General features: G+C 40.2%; 1 protein-coding gene across 2 annotated transcripts in view; it reads right to left on the reverse strand.

The window, feature by feature from the left end:
• Nucleotides 1–4,380: 4,380 nt before the first annotated feature.
• The window catches only part of RNGTT (RNA guanylyltransferase and 5'-phosphatase), a 449,379-nt gene continuing 429,659 nt past the window's right edge, over nt 4,381–24,100 (reverse strand). For both annotated transcript variants that reach the window (XM_065401183.1, XM_065401182.1), the window contains 2 exons: nt 7,713–7,836; nt 4,381–4,544 (listed from right to left, as the gene is read on the reverse strand). In XM_065401183.1, the coding sequence (XP_065257255.1) occupies nt 4,381–4,544; nt 7,713–7,836 (288 nt within the window). The remainder of the gene's footprint in view (nt 4,545–7,712; nt 7,837–24,100) is intronic.

Genomic DNA, 24,100 nt, shown 5'->3' on the forward strand with positions numbered 1-24,100 from the left:
AGCATCTACTATGGGCATCCTGATCCTGGGAAAACGGCCGGACAAGAGATGCACCTACCTTTTGAAGCCAGGTCTCTTAGGTTATGTCTACACTGCATTTTAAAAAACAGGGAATTGAATCTCAGGGTACGTCTACATTACCCACCGGATCGGCGGGTAGCCATCGATCAATCGGGGATCGATTTATCGCGTGTAGAGTAGACTGATAAATCGATCCCCGATCGCTCTCCCGTCGACTGCTGAACTCCAGCTTGGTGAGAGGCGGAAGCAAAGTCGACGGGGGAGCCGCGGCAATCGACCCCGCGCTGTGAGGACGTGAAGTAAGTCGAACTAAGATATGTCAACTTCAGCTACGCTATTCTCGTAGCTGAAGTTGCGTATCATAGGTCGATCCCCCCCCCCAGTGTAGACCAGGCCTCAGAGCCTGGGCTGACACTACAGCACTAAAACCAGCAGTGTAGACACTGTGGCTCAGACTGGAGCTCGGACTCTGAAACCCACTCCCCCATCCTGAGCTTCAGAGCCTGAGTGTCTACACAGCTGCTTTTAGTGCTGTGAGCTCAAGTCTGTAGACCGGGGCACTGAGACTCACTGCTGCGAGTTTTAAAATCAATCTGACAAAGAACCAGGAGTGAGAATTGAAGACATATCTACTATCTATGCTAAGAATAAAACCTTTTTTCCTTAAATAAGTTTACCACTAAAACTAATAATGAAAACTACACTAAAAGTAAAACTATACTAAACAAAGGCACTAAATTGTTCTTGAGTGAAGGCTCCAGATCCAACTGGATCCAGAGAGGCTAATATCCATCTGCTGCTGCATTTGGAAGGAACTGAGGCAGCAGAGGGTGCCACTCCCCCGTCTATAACCTCACCCCCAGAATGTTCAGGAAGGAAGAGGGAAGGGATAGCAGGGTGCACAAGTGCTCTGACAAGCACTGCTATGAGCAGGTTCCACCTCTTGAGCTGCACCAGCTAGCACACCCTGTGAGTTAGAATATGCATCCAAAGAAGCAGTGTCACAGAGAGAAATACTGTGAAGGTATCTGGAACACAAGACGACAAGGTTTAATTTGGGGAGCTTATTTATTTTACTGGCTTAACACAATATAGGAAAATGGAACATATACTACTGCAAAACACTCAAAGCCTACATAAAATTATTCAGTGTTTCATGAATCTCAAATATGTATTAATTAGTATCCAGTGAGAATTTAACTGGAGTGGGGGAATACTGAAATTGGTTTGGTCTTTTTGTACAGCAGACATTTAAAATAATTAATAATGTAATATATGTTAGCACATTATAAAAAGTTATTCTGATTCACCAATTCTTCAGTTCCCTCTCAGGCAGTAGGAAGGGAAAACTCTGCTTTAAAAAAATATTTATCATAGCCAAGAGCTATATCACTTATTGGCTCTCTGGGAATGCTTATGCATAGGCTTTCTAGCCCAGAGTTGAACCTCTGACCTCTGCAAATCATGTAAAATTCTTCTGTTTGAATCTTGAGTATTGGTCGAGTACCCCGTTGCTGGCAATGGGATGGGTGGATATCATAAGCATAAATAATTAGACCACTAGCACAAGTAAATGAACGTCCATTCTTTTAAACCATTGACTTTATTAAAATACTTAATACATAGTTTGCAGAGGAACGTACTGACATTTTCTGAGAACTCCATTGAAAGCAAAACGTAACTGTACATGTACTATTTAACAAACAACAACTTAGAGGATGGGTTCATACTCTATATCCTAAGAGCAGACAGTTGAGTTTTTCTCAGGTTTTTTGGCACAGGCTCTTCCTTGCCCCCTATCTTAGAATATCCAGTAGAAGAGAGCAGGGTCTCATACGTCTTACAAACAAACGAACAAAACCAGCCAACCAACCAACCAAAACCAACCAACCAAACAAACAAAACCAACCAACCAAACAGCTGGTCCAAGTGGAATTCCATTGTTTTCATCTGCTTCTTCACTCTACTCTTCCCTTCCCAGTACCTTTTTTAAAAAAAAAAAAAAACGTTGTCCAGAAAACCTAAGATGATCAGCCTCTTTCAAAGGCTACAGAGCTGCAGTGCAGGAAGAGCTTCAAGTCAAATCTGAGCAGAGATCTCCCAAACCATCAGATCATCTCTCAATGTCTTTACAATTCCTTCAATATACCAATTTTAAAAATTGAGTGGAAAAAAAAGTAATGTCAAAATATGCAAAGGGTAACAGTGCATTCATGAACTGGGTGGAATGCACGTCGAGGGCAGGCTACAATGCACTAAAGAAAATGACAAATTATAAACTTTAAAATTCTGTTGAAATAAAGAGGTGGAGGGTGGGAAGGAGAAGAGAGGAAATAATCTGGATAAATATTTAAAACAAAATGCTCTTTTCACATATCTCATTCTCAGTTAAAAGGTTGCAATTACCATAGACATTTAAACAGCACTAGAGATTGTTAATAAAATATATGTCATGACTTAACTCAATGGTAGGGCTGTAAGTCTGGGGAAAAATACAACAAAAACTATGTGGAAAAGAAATGTACTGTGTGTTTCCATGAAGGATGAATTGAGGTTGCATAGGTTTTCACATGAAATTTACAAGATTGTTTTGGGGAGATAATTTTTCAACCTTGCATAGGTGATATATCTGTTATAAAGATAATACATGGAAAGTATGTATGGTTGAAACATGAGCTTTGATGAACACACTTTTTCCTCAAGTTTTACTGCAGCAAAAAAAGCAACTTTTTAAACCTCTTCAATGCCCTAACACATATATGGAGTATCCCAGGAAAGAGACATTAGGATTACCATGTGAATGATACAGTGTATATTTATACACGTTGAAACAATTGGAGGAGCCCCCACAAAGCATAGCCCTAAAATTTCCATATAGAAAAAAATACTGCATGAGTTAACTTTATTTACAAACATTAAAACTCATTTAAATATAAACTATTTTGGATCATTTATTATATCAAATGAAATTATGTTAGTTAACCAGACTGTTGAATGAATGGATCACCCATATTTATACTTATACTTATTTATCAATAACTGTATAGCCAAACACCAGCTTATTAACTGTGCAGAAAACTTTTAAAACTGCATTTTTATAATTACTTTTGTTTCTAGTTAGTTCAAACTCAGAGCAATGCCTCCATATGTCTGTTAGAATGCAGCTTTTCCATCTTAATTGAGCGAACAACTTCCAATTGTACTGCAGCAAGGGCCATTAGGATATTTGTTTCATCATTGGGTATAACAGAAATAAAGTCAGCGGATTAGAATCCTGTCACAGGACAACTGATTGCTGCTTTGAAAATTAACGGCTTGGTATTCAGCATGTTAATTTCCACCAATAAATGTCTTGCCTTTGCCCTGCTTTTATCTAAAAACAGGAGGCCGTTTTCCTGTGACAGGGCTCTATTCCATTGGCATTACCTCCTCATCAAAGATGCTGGCTGGCATTTCTTTTGCCATTTTGCACCTGGATCTAAGACAACATCATTAGTACTGGGTATTACTCTTGCATATCACAGTGAGGTGTACCTTTACATATTATTTATAATGGCTTCACTGTGGAGAACTAAACCCTGTATTAGAAACTGTCTCAAAATAGAGACCTTAATACTAAGGATTTCACGTGTGTTCCTTATCTACAGATAAACTTAAAATACAGAGCTAAAACTGACCCACCAGACATTAGGTGTGTGACTTCAAATAATGAAACGAAAACAAAACCAACCCCCCACGACCACCCAGCACATTTCCTTTAGAAAGGATGCTATTTACAACAATAAAGATTCAGTTCTTTAATATTTTAACAAAAAACCCAGCTAATTTTAAAATTAGTAAACCTAATAAGGTTTTTTTAAACCAATACAGTGCACAAACAACATTGCTGTTTGTTCTTGAACATGAGTCTCAGAAATGTAGGAACACTAAGATAAATTATACTAAGGGTGACAAATCTGAACTAATTAAATAATAAGAAAGAAAAAGAAACACCACTATAATTGAAACACAGATTCTAAAAAGTACAGTGTTCCAATGGTTTCTCACAGTTCCAGATTGCTAACATTATAAATTAAGGGTGAAAGATATCCATGTATAAACAAGGCAGCTTTCCACTGATTCTATACTGTTCTTGTCTAAACCTTTGGATATTTCAATCTTCAAATCCCACAAAGTAAGGTTGAATTTGCCAGTTACAAAAAGAATGTTGGTTCATGATGTGGCATTTGAAAAAAATGCATCTAGATATTTACAGGATGCATAGAATGACTTTTTTGCAAATGTTTTTTAATCCACACACCTTTTCATTTCACCTTCTGCAGATTTGTAAACAACATGCTATTCATTCGGACTGTGGCCTTAGGTTATGGTGCGTGGTCTTTTGGGAGGAGGTGGGGGCATGAGTTCAGCGTCAGGATCCAGGTGATGTTTTTGCGTCTGTCCTTGAGAAGCTGCTGTACACCTATCAATGAACTCAAACAACATTTCCTTTGTGACTGGATTTTGGATGCTGTTACATACAGCTGGGAACAAAGAACATATTTTGACGTTATTAAACTGATTGGCTGCATGCAACACTTGAACAATTTGATCCTGTATTTGCAAAATAAATGACAGTATTTGGCACAAATGTTCAGTTTTGAACATATATTTTATAGAACTTTTGTGTTAGGGATGAAATTACTCTACTTTGCTCACACACAGCTGAGGACTACAGAGAATAAAGAACTGCTGTCCCAACGGGCACCAGTCTAGCCTTCTAGTCAAGAGAATAAATCTTTGTCAAAAAGTAAAATTAAATTCAATATAAATGTCAGGAATTAGCACATTACTTAGGCAAGTAGTAGCAACAAAGGTCTTGTGCAATGTGTCTTCTGGCTCTGAAGCTCTACCTAAGTCATAACCAGTAGGAATACATGATTTTATCCATTTTGACAAACTTGGAACTGAAATGCCTAAGTCTTTGGATTTTTCATCAAATATCAAACAATTTAGACAATTTATGAAAAGGCTTGATTCTGAACTGAGTATCTTGTTATCATTTTGCCTGTGCAACCTGGTCTCGTCTGATGAAATATGGTACTTAGGAAAAAAGGCTAGAAGCAAGATATATTGATTTAAGGTGGAATTCCATGACTACCTGGGACAAAAATATAAGATAAGGCTATAAAAGATTTTGAGAGATAGTATGAGGAAGATCAGCTATACTACAGAGGCAGTTTCATGAGGAAGAATAATTGTTACTCTTTTGAGCCCCAACATCCATTAAATAAAATGAGTAAACTTATCTCCCTCAACTGATATAAAGTAAAATCATCTTCATGACTAGCAATTAAAAATATGGTTTCATGGGCCACTGAAGATATTCTTTTCATACCACTGTAATTCTGGAAGCATGCACAATCTGAATGTAACATTAATAAAACCCTCCCTAATAGCAATGGTTTTATAATTAAAAAACATTTTTGGTGTAAAGATGCTTTTTAAAAATTTCTTCTGTATGCATCAGTTTTAGTCCATTTAAACACAGTATTATAATGAAAAGTAGCTAGCCTTGCCAAAAACAAACAAAAAATTACAAAAATAAAAAAGTTATCACCCCAGCAAGCCTGTGCTGGTAAATTTGTATGACCATTTTTAAAGGCTGACCAGGACTAATGGGACAAAAAGGAAAAAGAAATCACTATTTTTTAAAAATACTTTTTTCCACTGGAAAAGTCTAAAAAGAAAGAAGTTCAAAAAGGGAAAGAAGTAGCACACACACATTTTATTTTAGCTTTACTATTTCTTTCCAGCTTTTTTCAAATGTGGAAAAAAGTGGGTCTCTCCTCCTTGCCATAGACCTTTTCGAATGGGGAAAAGTTAAGAAAGGAGGAGGGGAGAGAACCTATCAAAACTCCAAAAATAACTTTTTTCAACAACTGAACCAAAAATGCAATTTTTCCTCACAGATTTTTTTATTTCATTGTAAAAAATGATTTCCCATGAGAATTTTTTTTTTTTTTTTTTACAAAAACCTCTCTCTCTCTCTGAATTTATTTATTTTATTTATTTATTTATTTATTTGGTGAGAAAACTCTTCAGAAAATTTGTTTTCAGCCAGCTCTAGCAGAGGGGAAGAAGAGGAAAGCTGTGCATGCTGGGAGTGGAGGAAGGAAGAGGAAAAGTTGCTGTGGCTTGGAAGTAGGGGAGGGGGCTGGGGCAGGCCAAAAGAAAAAAGGTTGCTGAAGCAACTAGGAGGCAATGCTGGTGTTGATGGTGAAAAACTTTAGGAGGTGGTACAGTGGTACCTCTTCTTTAGTGGCCCATCCCTCTTTCCCTCTTGGTGGTGTGAGGGCTGCAGGAGACGCACAAAGCTGCTATGGTGGTGGAGCTGTTTGAATTCTGAGGTGTCTCCCTAAAGGCACCAACAGTCCTACTGTCACTTGATCAAATGGCTAATTTCAATTTGCTCATCCAAACAATTTAATTTCACTAGATTATCAGAAATTTACATGGGTGGATTAATTTTAAAGAAAAACTAGGAATATACATATATCTCCTGGCAAGCTTAGTAGTTCTGAATACCATGTTTAAGTTTATGATACCACCACAAAATGCCAGTTCAGTATGACTATTGTTACTCATATTATTCCAACACATCTTTATTTAAACTCATTCATCCCACCTGAAAGAAAATTGCTCTTTTGCATTTTCAGAGGATTCTTTTTTTTATTGTCTATAGGAGAATCTGAAGGCGTCACAATCCTATAAGGACAACTTTTTTTCATAGCTTTCATTTGCTTTACTCTCTATTGTTTGTAATACTATTTTAGGAGCTTGAAATTACATTTTCTCCTACTAATTTTGTCTTCCATCTGGCAAACAATGATCTTGAATAGAGCTGAAATTATCATGGCTTTTTTTGTTTAACAAATTCAACTTATGTAGCATGTTGACGTGCCAAAGTATCTTTCTTTGTGCATCAGCACAAGTCAACATAGCACCAGTGCTTGTCAGTTAACTGTGTTATAGAGCTAAGGCAACTATATTTTGGGGGGCCTCACTTAAATGCAGGCCATCAGCATATATTTGACTAAATAAGGTCCCAATTCTGCGAAGAACTCACATTTACTTCACACACCACGGGGGAAATCATGGCCTCAGTGAAGTAACTGGTACTGCAATTAAAAACCCGTGGCTGTCCCGTGTCAGCTGACTTAAGCTCGTGGGGCTTGGGCTAAGGGGCTGTTTACCTGCACTGTAGATGTCTGGGCATAGGCTGGAGATTGAGCTCTGGGACCCTCTCACCTTGCGAGATCCCAGACCCCAGGCTCTAGACTGAGCTCAAACATCTACACTGCAATTAAACATTCCCTTAACCTGAGCCAGCTGGCACATAACAAATGGGAGCGTAGCCTATTTGATTTCACCCAGTGAGTAAGTCCCATTAAAACCATTGGGATTACTCATGGTGTAAAAGTTTAAGCACATACATAAGTCTTTGCAAGATCAGGACATAATGTTATACTGGAAAAACACAGACTGCTAAACTAGATATTGAGACTACAGACCATTTTCCCTCATTAAATTAGAACAATATTAAGGCAGATGAAATTCTGGGACTAAATTTTCTGCCAGAGTCCATTTAACCAAGTTTACTGAAATGGTAAAAATGAAATATATGTGCAAAAGTAAGTTATTCTACTCACCTAGGGCAGTGTTGTAAGCATTTGGAAAGCTTTTGTCTATTCTCTGCCTCATGAACACCCAGCTGTTGTTCTCAAATTTACACTCTATAATCTTATTGTCATACTGTTTCAGTTCTCTTGTCACCTGTTTTAAAAAAAAGTTCAAGATAAATGTATTTTATTAAATCAGTTTAAAGGCATTGTTCCTTCAGCTTGTGATAGATAATGGAAGGCCAAACATTGCCCTAAAATTCATCAGGAACAGTTCTTCATCCTACACCTAAAGTTAAGCTTAGCTGAATATCTTAACATCTCCAATGTACACATGCTCAGCTACTTGACATTTTAAAAATACTTTTGAAATCTGTTGTCAATATATGGCAATTATGCTAAAACATCAGCTACTCTAGTAAAAAAAATTAAATAAAAAAATCAACCAGTAGAAATGTCCCAAATGCAAATAGGTTTCCATGGGGATGAACTGCTTCCTGTATAAGTGCTACTGTCAGCCTAACTGTATGAAATGCATTATCTGTGTTTCCATCAACCTTCTTTGTTAAAGGTCTCAAAGCCAAACGTTAGGTTTCAATACCAGAATTAGCTTATAAAAATCATTCCACTCTTTACATTTTTAGAGATTATTTTCTTTTAAAAATAAAGTAAATTCTAACTCCAAAAATTACATGGGTTTTTAAATCACACATGTTCTAAATATCCTTCAGGCCTCTTTTCTCTATTCATTCATAGATTTGTCAGCAAGCAGCTGATATCGTGAGCTATTTGTCTTTCTATTAGCTGATGCTGAGTGATTTGGAGATTTTTAGTTCATGTGTACTATACTTCCTGTTTATTTTGGCTACTTCATCCTATGCACCTTAACCTATGATAAAATGCAAAATTCCCAAGTAACCACGGCAACTTGAGAACTTTAGCTAATGCTTTAGCAACTATTTCCCAATATACTTCAGTTTGTTCCAAAAACCCTCTTTGTACGTATGAATCTGTATTTAACTGTTAGTTTTGTGTTTAGCTCTGTTACAGATTTCAAATCAAATGCTAGTCAAGGTAATATCACAACTGTGATGCAGTCTTTTATGGGTAATTACTTTTCCTTACACTAAAGAGGACTGGTTATTTCATTAGCAGAAATTTGCATTTCTACTGTCTATCCACTTACCAGTACTGACACAGGAATTTACTACTGTTCAGGGATACAGACTTTGAAGAAGGACAGGAAAGTCTTTGGAACAATTAGTTGGGTGTGCAGTGAATACTCTCAAACATATTTTGGACTAATTTCTAGATAAAGGCAATTAATTTGCCAATATGAGTCCCAAACCTTTGTGGATTACCCCACTTGCAAAATAGGACAAGTCTAACCCTCAAGTTGCTAAAAATGCAACCATCACATTTTGTTCAGCATTTATTCTGAACATTACTATTAATTTCAGGAAAGGGAGCTCTGGGATTTTACTTGTCAAGTAAAAGTGACACTATGAGACAATTTAGCTAACCTGCTTAATTTAGGCCAATCAAGTCAAGAGACTTTAACATAAAAAAAGTCAGTTTTTTTCATCAGTTTTTTATCATAAATTCATTTATTTCTTTTTAAAAAAGAAGTAATACTTCTGCTGACTACAGATATATTTTTAAACCATTTAACCGCTACAATGCACTTTGTGACCGTTGGTGGTCACGTGGATTAGGGGAGACATCTCCTATCCTGTTTGCAAGATTAACTCATCCCCTAATTTGCCTGTCTTTCCCTTTTTAGCACATTTCCTTGTACGGTATCTTAGTTCACTATACATGTGCTAAAAGCGATATTCCAACCAGATGTTCAAGTAACACAGACTCACTTAACATTTATGTTTCATTAGGTGTGTTCAGGAAAACACAACATCCTTTTCTAATCCACTGTGGATGTTTAAACACAGGAAGAAACTTTTGGCTGTGTAATGATTTGGAAAGTATATTACTTTGACAATAGCTGCCAAGGGAAAAAAAAATATTTATATGCCCTTTTTTCCTGATGAAGCAGGAAAATGCTGTTAGAAGAATCACCTGCTAGAGGCAGAGAGATATTCAACTCTAGCCAGTGACTTTCACTAACTAGCAATCTCAGTAAGCCTTTGTCATATAGTTTATCATTCTTCTAGTGTTCAGAGGCTCAGAATAGCAATAAATTATGTGGTTGCTCTATGTGACTGTGGCAATTAAGCAGTATTATTAACTCTCTGTATGCTTGCTTGGCCACTCATTAGCAATCTGGAAGATGGATCTTTCCAGAAAATGCAAACACCTGCCAATGCACTGAGCTAAATGCTTTTAGAAAACTGCTGTTCATAGTCTTCACAAGTTATAGCAATTATCTTACCAAGTAAGGAACATAGCAGTTACCATTCCCCAATTAAATGACCTTGGTCTTGTAAAAGCACCTGTCTTAATGTGTAGGCACATTTTCTTTTAGAAGCTTTTGAACATTTTATCAAGAGTACAGAAAGTACTCTAAGCACAATATACACGTTCAGCATTAACAATGCTGAAAATACCGGTGTAACACAATCATTCTAAGCTTCTCAATATGTATATGTTTGGAGAGGATTGAAAAGGTCACAGAACAATTCCTTAGTAATCACTGTAAACAAGCTTTGTTGCAAATATGTCACAGTTCATGGCAACTGCACCTGTGTTTCCCCTCAGTCATCCAGCTCTCAGCTTCCAGCTCCCCAGCTGTTGCCTCTCTTGGGTGGGGTGACTAGGGTGACCAGATGAGAGGAAGAAAATATTGGGACACATGGGGGTGGGGGAGGGAGTGGAGAAACATAAAAAGCCGAGTGCTGCCGGCAGAGCAAAAAACCCCCAGTGCTGCCGGTGGAGCGAAATATCGGGACAAACACCTAAATATCGGGACATCTGGTCACCGTAGGGGAGACCCACCTCTCACTCCCTTTTGACCAGGGTATGTCCAGGCTGCAGTTCCCTGTCTTCACTGTGTATTTCCCAGCAAAGAGAGTCTGCCTAAACAGATCTGCTTGCTTTTTCTTCAGAGACTGATAACAGAGTGATTTCTGCAGATATAAGGTACCTCAAAGTTCTCTCCAACCTACTTTATTCTTCAGGTACAAGCATTACAGAGAAAATATATTAAAAACAGTAAAAGAACCTTCTTGCATGTTAAGAAGCTTACCAGAGTTCACGCTAACAGGGATTCTGGCAGGCCCAGTCCTCCCAACTCTACCTTAAGGATTGAGGCCCTCCATGGACTAGGGGTCCTGTGCATTTAAATCCAGACTTTTCATCCCAAAACCCTTTCTTTGCCTCTCTGCCCCTGGGAAATTCAGTCTGAACTAGTGTATGTGTATATCTCCAGGGAGAAGGCTTCAAAGGCAGATAACAGATGAAGTTCATTAGCCTCCCCACTACCTACTAGAGAAGATACATAAAATGCCACAATACCACATACACAATTGCAATTCTAATACAAAATACCCCCAAAGACTGTTTTGGATATTGTCAATCTGCCACAATCACTACATGTATCACTCACAACCATTTCCTGAAGTGGTGATTATAGGGTGACCTGATGTCCCGATTTTATCGGGACTGTCCCGATATTTACTTGTTTGTCCCCCGTCATTGGGACGCGAATTGTCCCGATATTTTGCCCTCCAGCGCACAGGCGGAGGGGGCTCGTGTCCCCCCCGCCCCGGCTCTGTCCCGATTCCACCCCTCCCTCCCCCATTGGATCCCTCCCCAAATTCTCGCCCTTTTCCCGCCCCCTCACTGCCCCATTGGATCCCTCCCCAAATCCCCGCCCTGGCCCCGCCTCTTCCCCAAGCACGCTGCATTCCTCCTCCTCCCCCCCTCCCTCCCAGGCTTGCGCTAATCAGCTGTATGGCGGCGCAAGTGCTGGAGGGAGGGGGGAGTAGCAGCCCGCTCAGGGGAGGCAGAGGTGGAGAGGAGGCGAGCTGGTGCGGGGGACGGGGCGTGGAGCTGCCGGTGGGGGCTCAGCCCCCACCAATTTTTCCTATGCTCCGGCGGCTCTTGTGGGTTTTTTTTGCTTTTGTTTTTGTTTTTTCCTCTGCCGCCGGCTCTTGTTTTTTTTTTTTTTTGCTCCTGATATTTCACGTCTCTCATCTGGTCACCCTAGGTGATTAAGACTAAATGTGGTCTGGGAGCCACCAAAATGTAACTTATCCCTCACCAAAATCCCTTTTCCCTCACCAAGCTCTTTCCTAGCAGTTAGGAGTGAGAGATTAAACTTCCCTCCTAGTGAGAAACAGAGTGACATATTGCACATCCTGCCTCAGAGGGGTCTCTCTCTATTCTCCCTTGTTGGCTTTGTGTTCCTCCATCCTTCCCCCACTCCCACCTCTACATATTGTAGAGGAAATCTGAGAAACTCATCATTCCACTTCTTGAAAGCAAGTTTTGGCAGTTGTTTCTTCCAGCTTGTGCTGGATGGGACAAGGCAGAAGATGTCTCAGCTATGAGAGGACTTGGGGTTGAGTGCTGAACAATTTGCTCAGCAGTGAGATTCGCTGTATGAGCTGCTGGTGCTCTTACCCCAGTGATGACAAATCTGTGGAACCAGAGCCAATTCTGACAATGCTTCCAAACCTGCTGCAGCCATACGGGTCTGCCAGATTATGGGGCCACCACACCCATTCTAGTGCAACGTGCTGGAGAGAAAGAGCAACTTCATGCCAACAAAGTCCTTTGTGGGGGGGATAATCAGTATGTCTCTCTCTCCATCCCCCCCAGACTGGGACAGACTACATGCTCTCCTTCCCCAGTGAACAGAAAACCCCCACAATCACAAACCTCAATTTATACATATTTCATAGTCCATATTCCAATGCAGAGTGAACTCACCTGGCACTATATATGGGTTGGGAATAGGTATGGGTATGGAGGACAGGTGATACTGAATCTTGGTCCTGGCATATAGGTGCCCAATTGAATAGCTTTGCAGGGGACTCCAAATTTGTTTGAATTGGACCTGTTTGGAACCCAGTGCTCAGTGGCCTCAAATTTGGAAGTTTCCATCAAACTAAGGACTCCATGGAGCCTCCCTTAATCAAATACTCGTTCCCTAGAATATTTTCAGACAGCTAATGGAAATTTGGATCCCACAATACCACATGAATCAGTGTCATGGAGTAAATATATTCCTTTAAAGTTTAGCAAATTTAAGTTAATCTTATTAGCTCATATGGAATAAAAAAGCTTAACTTTTTCCTTTCGTTATGATGAAAAGCTTCCCCACTGCCTGCACTATCTACTGTAGTCCTTTAATACAGAAGAGCGGTTCTCTTTACAAAAACAATAGCATCTAGCATTTATGTATCGCCTTTTGTGCAAATGGAACCTGAAGTAGAAAAGAAACTGAAATATCAACTACACATAATAATTACTTCCATCTACCACTGCAATGCAGCCATCTCTGAGGTGAAGTACACACAGCAACATTACACAGCAATTTAGGACATGTGAAAAATAATGTATCCAACTGAAAATACAGAAGGGAAAACATTTAGGTAACCAGACAGTAATTATTTCTAATGCTTTGAACACTGCCACGGTATCTATGACGACTACAAATGGTCAAAATTTCTGTTTTACATTTCATTCAAAAGAGCACCTGCAGCCAGGCAGTGCCTCTTGGTACCATGCTAGAGCACAGATCAGTCATGAGTCACGGATAATTTCACCTTACTGAATCACCACATCGTTCCCTACAACGGTTACATGGTCTCATCCAAATAGTGATCTAGCCCTGCTTAGTTTGTGAGATGACGGGATCACTGCAAAGTTGCTATTGTATGTAATTTAGTTACTGAAAAGTCATTGTTTATTTTATATTTTAAAGCAGTTAAGCAAATATTCAGACTTTTGGTTAGAATGTAAAAGTTATGAATTTTTTTAAAATTACCAACATCTATTTTTTCCAGTTTTCTAATTTTTAGGGTTTTTTTTGTAAAAAACGTAGATAAAATTTTACATCACAACAAGAAACACATGAGGTTACATACTTCATTGAGTTCTGTGTTCAATGCAATTATGACAAATCATTTTTTAGGAAAACAATCTACTTTCAGGAGACACTGAGGCTGCCAAGAAAACATTTTAAAAATTCTATTTAGAAATACTTTTTTGTTCATATCATTTTGTCTTTGTACTTTCCCCCCCATTCTTTATTACCAAAAACATCTGCATGACTAAAAAACTGTTGTTTATAAGTTCACCGGCTTCTGTTGCTTATTCCTTGCCTGAAGTCATCATCTTATTTGTGATATCCCAGTAGAAGTGACTGTGATGTTAGACACAGAAGATTATGATTTCCACAGAGGAATAAGCAGAAGCAGCAGCTGAATTCTTAAGAAATAAAGGATTTTTTTAGCATGTAATTTCTTAGTAATATGGAATAAGAAAAAGAAAACAGAATATACAGACAGAAAAGTTAATAAATACAACGGTTTTCCAAGTTTTCCAAGAGGCATCTGCTTCTTTGTAAGAAAAAACATACACGATGTGAGCACTATTCTTTTCCTATGTAAATGAACAAATAGACACGTTAATAATATTAACTCACAGTCCATTAGCTGAACTGCAGAAAAGCTGTCACATTTTGCCATATAGAGCTGGTCTTAGCACTTTTGGGTATGCCTGTGAAACAATCCCCTCCTCACTGCAAATATAAGTGATTCTTCTCCACCCAGATCACACTACTATGGACAAAGTGAGAAAGATAGCTTTTCAGCGCACGGCCAAAATTAACTGAATAACTCTCTGAAGAAGAGTGTGAGAAACCTTCAGGTCGTTCCCAGACTCCTGCTTCAGGAGAAATGGAGCCCAGCAGCTAGTGCTGGGGTCAGGGCATTATTGAAACATTTAACCAAGTTTTCAAGGGACAATTGTCCAAAGAATCTGAGAGATGTGAGCACCTCTGCCACTGGAAGATTTTGGCTGTGTTCAGGCTTCGATGACAGTACAGGGGATGGGGTGGGAAATATGCAGACCAACTTTTGCTTTTACAGTTGGTGACCCCTTCAGTGAGGCAGGTCAGAACTAATGCAGCCTCAAATCTTGGTTTCTCCAGCACTACCAAACTTGATGGTTGTACCACCCCATTTTGGTGAACTATATCATTCAGAGAGTGGGAGGTATATGAGAAAGTATTATCATGCATGATTTACAGATAAGGAAACTCATATGGAACATTTAAGCAACCTGGCAAAGGACACAATGAGAGTTAGTGGCAGAGCCAGTATTGCAACCTGGGAGTCCCTTGCTCTACATCCTGTGCTTTGTCCTCTTGAATCTCCTGTCCCCTCATGCTATTGAACTACCCCTCCTTGTGGCCAGAGGTCATAAGGTCGCTTAAGCATAAGTTAGCTCAGCTGCAGGCAGCCAATTTGAAGGAAGCTTGCAGTGGGCTTACTGCTCCCTTTAGCCACAAAATGATGGAGGGTCCTCCCCAAAATCAAAGAGACATGTGATGATTTTCAAAGACATCAAAGTCTAGACCTGGGCAGCTGCAGAGGGTGAGTAGCAGACAATGAATAACCTACGATATCCAGGAGATATCAAATATAAATATTCAACCCTAGCAACTGGTGTAAATTTAAATAAGGCAGGGGGACTTGTAGTAGCAGACTTTGTGGGTCCCAAAAGTCAGCACTAATGTCATAGGTTATACACTATGGTAAATATAAAATGTCTGTGTTTTCTCTGAAAGTATATAATTTAGATTGTAAATACCATTTTAAAGAATATAGTTTTTCAAGTGAAATACCAAAAATATACATGAATATAAATAAGACTTTTAAAATATACTCAAGCCTGTTCATACAATGAGCTTTTACTGTACCTAAAAGCGTCATAAACATTTCAGTTGATAAAAAAATGAACCAGTTAAATAAAATATTACATATTTTCTGTTCACCAAACAAAGTTTCATAATATAATGAAACCATATTAAAAATGCATGTTAAAAGGACCGTTTTCTCAAAAATAAAGATGTGCTGAATTGGTTACCACTGCTGTTATTTTATTTTACATCAGTTACGAGAACTGATGGTGTATAGTTTTAAGTAGCGTATTACACAATAAACAGCTGTCAGGTTGGGTAAAAGCAAGTGAAGTCGAAATGTTTATTCAATAGTGAAGCTGTTTACTGATCATGACTACACATTATCTCTTGTTTATAGGAAATAAAATGAATGATCTGACTCCTTTAAAGGAACATTAACAGGTTAAAATAATATTTTACATACATTCTGAAAATCTTTTTTTTTTACCATATACAGCATGGCCAACACCAAGAATTGAACAATCCTGAGTCATGCCCCTCAAAATCACGAGATTTTTAAAAACTATAAATTCAGGGTTATTTTCTTTGTCTTTATTTTTAAGTCATAAGATTAAAAACATGCTCTTCTTTACAACCATGAGGCCTAGAAACTTTTTTTTAATGAAAGTAGAGATTCTCACCTAATCACATTTCTCTAGGCGCAGGTGCTTTAAGAAAAACACCAAATATTGTGAGACTTGCAATAAAAATCACAAGAACTGGAATCACTTAGTATATGCTATTGTCCATTTCATCACCATTTTACCTTTATTTCCCATCTTCAAATATTGATTCAGCTTTCTGAGACTTAGGATGGGCTATACACCGCCTGTCTTTCAGACTACCAGGAAATAACTGGAATAAAATCCCTTCCCCTTCTTTTGGTTGGTGGTATAAGCTTGGTGTTTCTTTGCCAGGAGGAAGTACATTTCCTGTAGCAATCTGAAGAGTTTTCTGTAAACCAGATCTTATAGTACCTTCTGAACAATCAGGATCTGTGTGTCTAAAGTGACAAAAGACCAAGGGTTGTAAAATACCAAAGAGGTCCCAGTAAACTACTGTTAATGGCAAAGCCAGCTAAATGACCTGGAACCTTTCAAAACTTCTTCTATTTCAGGTGCTCGCTGAAAGAGTGGTTAAGATAATTTGTTTTCTGGTGTTGTTAAGGTTGAGCACACTATATGTAAGGTGACCTCCTTTGAAGCTAGTCACTCACGCTAAAACCAGCTTGTGTGGTGGAGCCTTTTCCTTCTCTGACTTGAAGGAGGAATCCATCAGATGAATCACAGGTCCAAATGTACAGAGTGTAGCCTTTGTCTCTATTGTCCTCAGCAAATAAGACTGCCCCATAAAGTTCTCTGTAGTGCAAGGGAAGAGCTTTTCAGGGACCCCTAGTGGAAATCATACCTGCAGCCAATCAAACCTACAGGCATCTATGCCTCCAACAGTCTCACCTGCATCAGAGGCCACCAGAGCCTGATGCTGGGCTATGTCTATGTTCTCACAGACTAGCTTCTCAAATGCCTAGTGTCTCTCTTGATAAAATCAATCAATCAGGGTAGAGGCCTTCTTCCATATCTGCACCTTAACTTTGGATATGAAAGCCTGGTAGTTCACCATGGAAAGGTTTGAGGATGTAGACTGATGCACCCTTTGTCTGAATAATCCAAGCACCACAGTTCATGGATCTAGAGCACAGTATTCCAGGTATGGCTCATCTTCCCTGTAGCCATGGCCATCTCTGCCACCAAACTCTCACAGGACAGTGGAGGTCAGAGGCATCTTTGAGGGCATATTTTTTCTTGATCACTTTTGAGACTGGGAAGTATTTACATCACAGGGTCTGCCACATCTTCACCAGCTGATTTAAACAGGGTGTAACAAAAAGGTAATACTAACAGATAGGAGTTCCTGGTCCAGGCAGCTCTCAATCATAGTCCTTGTAGATTCCTGGACTGGTTTCACCTCAAAATCAGGTGTCCTGGACAACTTCTGTAAAAATTAAAAAAGGTAGGATCCGCCACTGTGGAGCCATCATCTTGGTGATGTGCCATCAAAGGAGTTCTTTGAACTCTGAATAATCAGAGAACAGTCCATATCACCCTGATCCTCAGCCTGCCCTGCTGCAAGTGGACAAAGCTGACTGGAATGTTTGGAGGACAGTACTTACACCTGGCATGAGATTGTGTGTAAAAGCTATGCTGGCAGGATATTTTACTCCTGGTAGGGTCACCCAAATGAGGCACATCAAAGGAACCAGATGAAAAGCAGTCCACTGGTCCTCCAGGTTGGGGATTGAGTGATAGGCCAACAAGTTATTCTTGTCAAAAATTTAAGATTTAGAAATACAAAGTAGCCATTCCTGCAAGCAGCATGCCAAATTAATGGACTCCATCTTGGCAGAAATAACGAGTTTTGGAAAGCCAACAGAAAGCCAATATTCTGAGAAGTTCTTTATTAAAAGTAAAACAAACTATGAAAGTGGGTTTCTAGAACATTAAAATAATGGCTACAACAACAAAAGCTGTGCAGGGATGGAAAACATGGATGAATATAATCTCAAAATCTTTGGAGCAAGCGAATGGTGATGGCCAAGAGCTAATAAAAAGATCGAAAAATGAAAATAAGGTAATAAAATATTCAAGAAGGCAAGATGATTTTCACTCAGAGTACCATTAATTATGACTTCCAAAGCAGAGAAAAAATCACTCAGACTGGGTTACCAATTATCAGAAAATTGCTCCAAACTAGATTTTAAACATGATACATGAAAATGACAATTATACAATATTATGCACAGACAACTACCACAATTAGATCAAAAATCAATTCTACAATTGGCTACAAACTCTGGCAATTCCCTGACAGATATCTCCGTAGTAATGGAGGGACTTCAATGACAAAGTTCGGGATGACAACAATGGAGGCAGAAAGTAATGCACAAATGGCCTTAGGTTCCCAAAATTGAAATGTTGAAAGACTGATAGAACTGTGCCTGGTAGCAGATTTCATAACTGGGCGGAACATTATTCCCACACAAAGATATCCAACAAGTAACTTGGAAGTCCCCAGATGGAGTCACAAGGAACCAGACAGACAATTTATATACTGCAGCTATTCCAAACTGTACTGAAGAACAGATTTCACACTCTAAAAGACTTAGATCGACCACAAAAAGTCAACATAGACATGTTCTGTGACAGAATCATAGATGCCTCATTAACTCTAGTTGGTATCCAGATAAGCACACCTAAACTTTGGATAAGTGAGGATGTGTTAAACTGTGTGATAGAAAGGAAACAAGTCAAAGCAGACAGACTCCTCGAAAAACATCTCCAGAAGAAGCAGCAGCAAAAAACTGTATAAAACAAAGGGGCATCAGACCTGGCAGAGCTAATCTCCAAATCAGCCAGGAAGAGATGCCCTAGCAGTGACAATTTGGTGGAGAGAATGCGGGCAGGGCGGTCACCCCGATACAGGGGAGTGTGAGAAACCATAGTAGTGAAGTTCAGAAGGAAAGAGAATGCAGACACTTAATGGAGAAGACCAATATACGCTCTCAAGATGGACCTCAAGAGATTTCACTCGTATTTATGGGAAATATAAAACAATCCATGAGGATCCAGGCACTACTTATGCAGGTCCTGCAGAATCAGTAGAGGTAGTGGGAGGAACAATTATATCTGCAAGCATATTTAATGAAGCTGGTTGAACAGCAGCAATATTTGTTTAGGATCCTGTGAGAAGGAGGGAGCAGGGGCTGAAAAAGCTGGGAGCAGAAAAAAATGCTCCAGGGCCACTGAAATGGGTTACCTAGGGAGGTGGTGGAATCTCCTTCCTTAGAGGTTTTTAAGGTCAGGCTTGACGAAGCCCTGGCTGGGATGATTTAGTTGGGGACTGGTCTTGCTTTGAGCAGGGGGTTGGACTAGATGACCTCCTGAGGTCCCTTCCAACCCTGATATTCTATGAATGTTACGCCTGTGGGCAGAGGGGACACTTGAAAAGGGACTGCCCCTATGTACATCAGGACAAGAAAGCTTACTCTGAAGCAAAAGATCTAGGAAAGCCCAAACGAGTCCCACCTGCTGAAAAAAAGGTACTTGTGTTTTCCTGTGGGGGATGGGGACTTGTGAAGGCGCATTGCCCTCACAAGACAAGGGAAACTAGCCATGAAAAGGACAACAGGTCAGGAAAGAAATGGAAGGAAGAGCCAGAGGCCCATAGTGTGGGCACATAGGTTGTAGAGAAGGCCAAGGGTGCTGTGAAGATAGAGGATGAGGAGAAATTGGAGGGAACAAAGAATCATCCATAGACAAACTTAAAGGATTTGGGGACAAATATGGAGGGCAATCAGAAAGCGGTGGGAACTCAGACCCTGGGAGAGTCTGTGACGCAAAGGCAAAAGCTACAAGGGAGTTTGGTAGTTGCTGACCAAGCCTTGCAAATGGCTTCCCAAAAGTCAGAATTCCAGGAGGAAAGTTTCGGGACACCATGGAGAAGGGTAGACTCCTTCTCATGGTGGGGGACCTGGAGCTGGAAAGGGATGACCTGCAGGCCCAGCTCCGATAACTCTCAGGGAAAAGGCATCATACCCCTAAGGGTTACAGGGTTGAGGGGGAGGGTGTGTAATGGGGTCCTACCCTACACCAGGCCTGAGTAGAGAGAAAGGGCCAATGACTCCTATGACAGGCTGCACTTGGAGAACAGTCAGGGCTGATAAGCTTTTAATTGATGATGAAGCCCAGCTAGGCAAGGGCAGACTAAGCTGCTATAAAAACAGGAAGTAGAGAGCAAGAAGGGGACTTCAGTGAGAAAGACTGCAGTCACTCTCTGTGCTTTAGAGAGGGAAAGGAGGAAACCCAGGGATAGTAGAAACCCTAGGGATCCAGGCCCTGAAGGAAGGGTTTTCCCAGAAAGTGGTGGAATGGAAACATGAGAGGCAGAATAGGAAAAGGCGCAGGGAAATGGCAGCAAGATGGGATGTTACAGACCCTGGCTGCTGATTAGAGGGTCCCTGAGTTGGAATCTGGAATAGTGGGTGGGCCCAAGTTCCCCTACCAGCCACTGGGGAAGTGGCACAGAGTGGGCAGTGGACCAGAAAACAGCCTGAGACAGTCATCGAATGGGAGTTGGATCCTTGGAACGGGGAAAACACATAGTTACCTAGCTGGAGGGCCAAGCCACGAAGAGGTAGCAACTGAGTCACAAAAAGAGACAGCACCCCGAGTTGCAGAGAGAGAGAGAGAGAGAGAGTGAGTGAGAGAGGCATGCACAAACGAGAGACAGGAAAAGGATATCAGACTAGACAGAGGTAATCCCAGAGCAGCCAGAAGGCAGCACCCTCATGGTGACTGTACCCCAGGACACAAGATCAGACCTTAACAACAGGAAAAGAACAAAGAGTGATGAGCAGAGCACTTTTAAGAGGTGCTAAACAGACCAATACCACAAGAAACTTGACTTTTACAAAGACATTAAACACCCATAGCAGTACATTGTAACATTTCACATCACAAAAAAATAAAATCCTGGGAAAGCTGAATATGAACCGCAAGTCCTCAGGAAAATGCTGGAAGCTGGTGATGATGAGACCATCACCACTGATAAAATCACTGAATTTTTTAACAAAGTATGGAACCATGAAAACCCTCCAGAACAATGGCTGGTATAACTGCGTTGCTCTGGGGCGTGGGTTTTTCACACCCGAGCGATGCAGTTATACCGATCTAAGTTGATAGTATAGACCTGACCTAAGAGAAGAGCAGGCTGGATTTCAACTTGGAAGTTGATGAGTGAATAGACTTTTAGCCTAAGAGTAATCATAGAAGAGAGTAATGAATGGCAAAAACTATTCATCATAAACCAAATTGATTTTAAGAAAGCATTTGACAGCTTTCATTGCAATTCAATCTGCAACAACTTGAAGTATTATGGTATGCCAGAAAAAATAATTAACATAATCACAAGCCTTTATATCAAAGTGCAGCTTGCACAGTTAATGTAAATGCAGACTTGAGCAAATAGTTTAACCTAGATACTGGTTTCAAACACGGATGTATCTTCTTGCCTCTCATTTGCCAATGACTTCATTATGAGGAAAAGCGTAAATAGATACATACAGGCAACAGCTCAAGCAAGCAAAGACTGAAAGACTGTCCAGCATCAAAAGCAAATTTTTGCAAAAGTATAGTAACACTAATATACCGTCTTCCTTGCTTTTAGTTCTTCCTTCCTCTTCCCCTCTCCTTTTCTGTGTATCACAGGTAGGGTTGACAGCACTGCCTATTATTAAGACTGCCTGACACTTCCCATTATAAAGACCCTGTTTTCAGTTGCTTACAACTTGGATGTAATTTTCCATGCTGGATGTCTACCTCAGGCTGAATGTTCTGGGAAAATTTCAGCCAAAACAGTTTGGCTGTTTCCAAGAAGGGATCTAGGGAAAAATATCTTTTGCCCATATTAAAAAATTTTGGTGTCCTTTTCTTTGAGAAGATCCCCTGCTTTGGAGCAGGAATGTGAAATTTAGCAGGGGATTGCTTTTGTTCCACAGATGTTCCTTTGCTGACCCAAATCTGCCCAAATTTGGCCAACTAATAAGCCTTTGAAAATATCCAGTTTTCACATGCCCATTAGCGAATAGCTATGGGATTTGCAGCTAAATTCCTCAGATTCCATCCACAGTGAACCTGAGCAGGGCAGTTACAACTCTGGGCTGATGTGGATTAGGGCCAAGCACTGGAACTGAGAGCAGGAATCAACCCCCTTAATTCAGCCCCCTTGTGTGTATATGATACAGTAATTACATAATCACATACTATTTTTTCCCACAGGATCCCTGCCTCAATCAGCGCACAGGATGGCCCTGCTACGAAAATAAGGCCTGGTCTACACTAGAAAGTTAAGTCAGCTTAACTATGTTGGTCAGGGATGGAAATATCCACACCCCTGAGCGGTGTTGTTAAGTCGACCTATTCCCCCAGTGTAGACAGTGCTATGTCAACGGAAGAATTCTTTCATTGACCTAGGTACCGCCTCTCAGGGAGGCAGATTACATATGCCGGTGGGAGAACCCCTCGTCAGCACAGGCACTGTCTACACTGAAGTTCTGCAATGCCGCAGCTGTGCCACCGTAGCATTTTAAGTGTAGACATGCCCTCAATCAGCTATGTGTAATGAAAGACACTGTGGTGTGTAGAACCCCTGCCTCCTTTGTTGCAGATGGAAGGTGTGTAGTGAATGAGACAGGGGATTGAAAGAAGAGAAAGGATGGTCACAGTCTCATGGTTGAGACAACTGAATGCTGCTCAGGGGAACTCGATTCTATTTCCACCTGTGCAACCGAGTTCCTATGTAATGCTAGTCAAGTCACTTAAGCCAAACTTTTCACAGAGGGTCGCTAATTGTGTGTTCCTGACTTGAGACCCTGGGGTCTGATTTGCGCAAGTGCTGAGCACTCACAGCTGCAACTTCAGGCAATGGACACCGTGCTTTGAACATAAAAAGTGCTATGTAATGCTAAGTACTCTGAAAAATCTGGTTTCGGGCATTTCAAATTGGGCACCCAGAATTAGTGCAAACTTCTGACCTTAATTTCTCAGAAGGGTGCCTGGGGTCCCCTTCTGTAAAATAGAGATAATACCACCCAGCCCACCCCCCACCACGCTGGGTGTTGTGAAAATAAAGTCATAAATGTTTGTGAAGCACTTGGATACTATAGTGATGAGTACCACAGAAAAGCCCACGAGGAAATTAATAATTCTGTCTTCAGAGTAGGTTTTAAACAGTGTTCAGTAAATAAAGCATGGAACCACACACCAAATAATGAGAAAACAAAATATTTAGTAGCCACTCATTAAGGGAGCGCCGTTCATTCTGCACACTGAATGAGGCAGGGGTCCCATGGAAAAATAGCGAGTGGTCGTGTAATTAAACTGTATCAGAATGCATATGGACAAGGGGGCTGTACTGAGGTTCCACAGGCAACTTTAATTCTGGCCTTTCCTAGCTTTTGTGTATTTGATTTATCAACCTTAATAATGTTCTTTTAAAGTATTTTGTGTGTATGTAATATACATATATTTTCTTCTGTGTCCTATCCCAGAGCATCCTCTTCTCATCTTTCCTGTATCTCTGAGTTACTGATTTTTTATGATTCTGGTTTTATCTTCATTGCATTTCTCCCATCCACATTTTGCAAAGGGCCTATGAGACTACAAAATTATCTGACTCCTACTTATCTGCAGCAATACTACCTTTGCTGTATGTACACATAGAAGAGCATCTCTGTACCAGTGCTTGCAGCAGGATCTAGGTCACTCTCTGTGCAGTCTAAAGGAAAAAATGGCTTCCACAGGTCAACTAACCTTTTCCTTTACTGAATCAGGCCCCAATTCTGCAAACACTTATCCATGTAACTTTATGCATGCAAGTAGTCCCATGGAAACTATTCCCTTGCATATGTGTTTTCAAAATTGGGGCCTTAGACTCCGTCTGTCCATCACTCAGCTGAATTCTAAAACCTTCCCTGAAATTATAGCGCTCCTCCCGA

This window comes from Emys orbicularis, chromosome 3 (genome assembly GCF_028017835.1).
Source record: "Emys orbicularis isolate rEmyOrb1 chromosome 3, rEmyOrb1.hap1, whole genome shotgun sequence".
NCBI classification, from domain to species: domain Eukaryota; kingdom Metazoa; phylum Chordata; order Testudines; family Emydidae; genus Emys; species Emys orbicularis.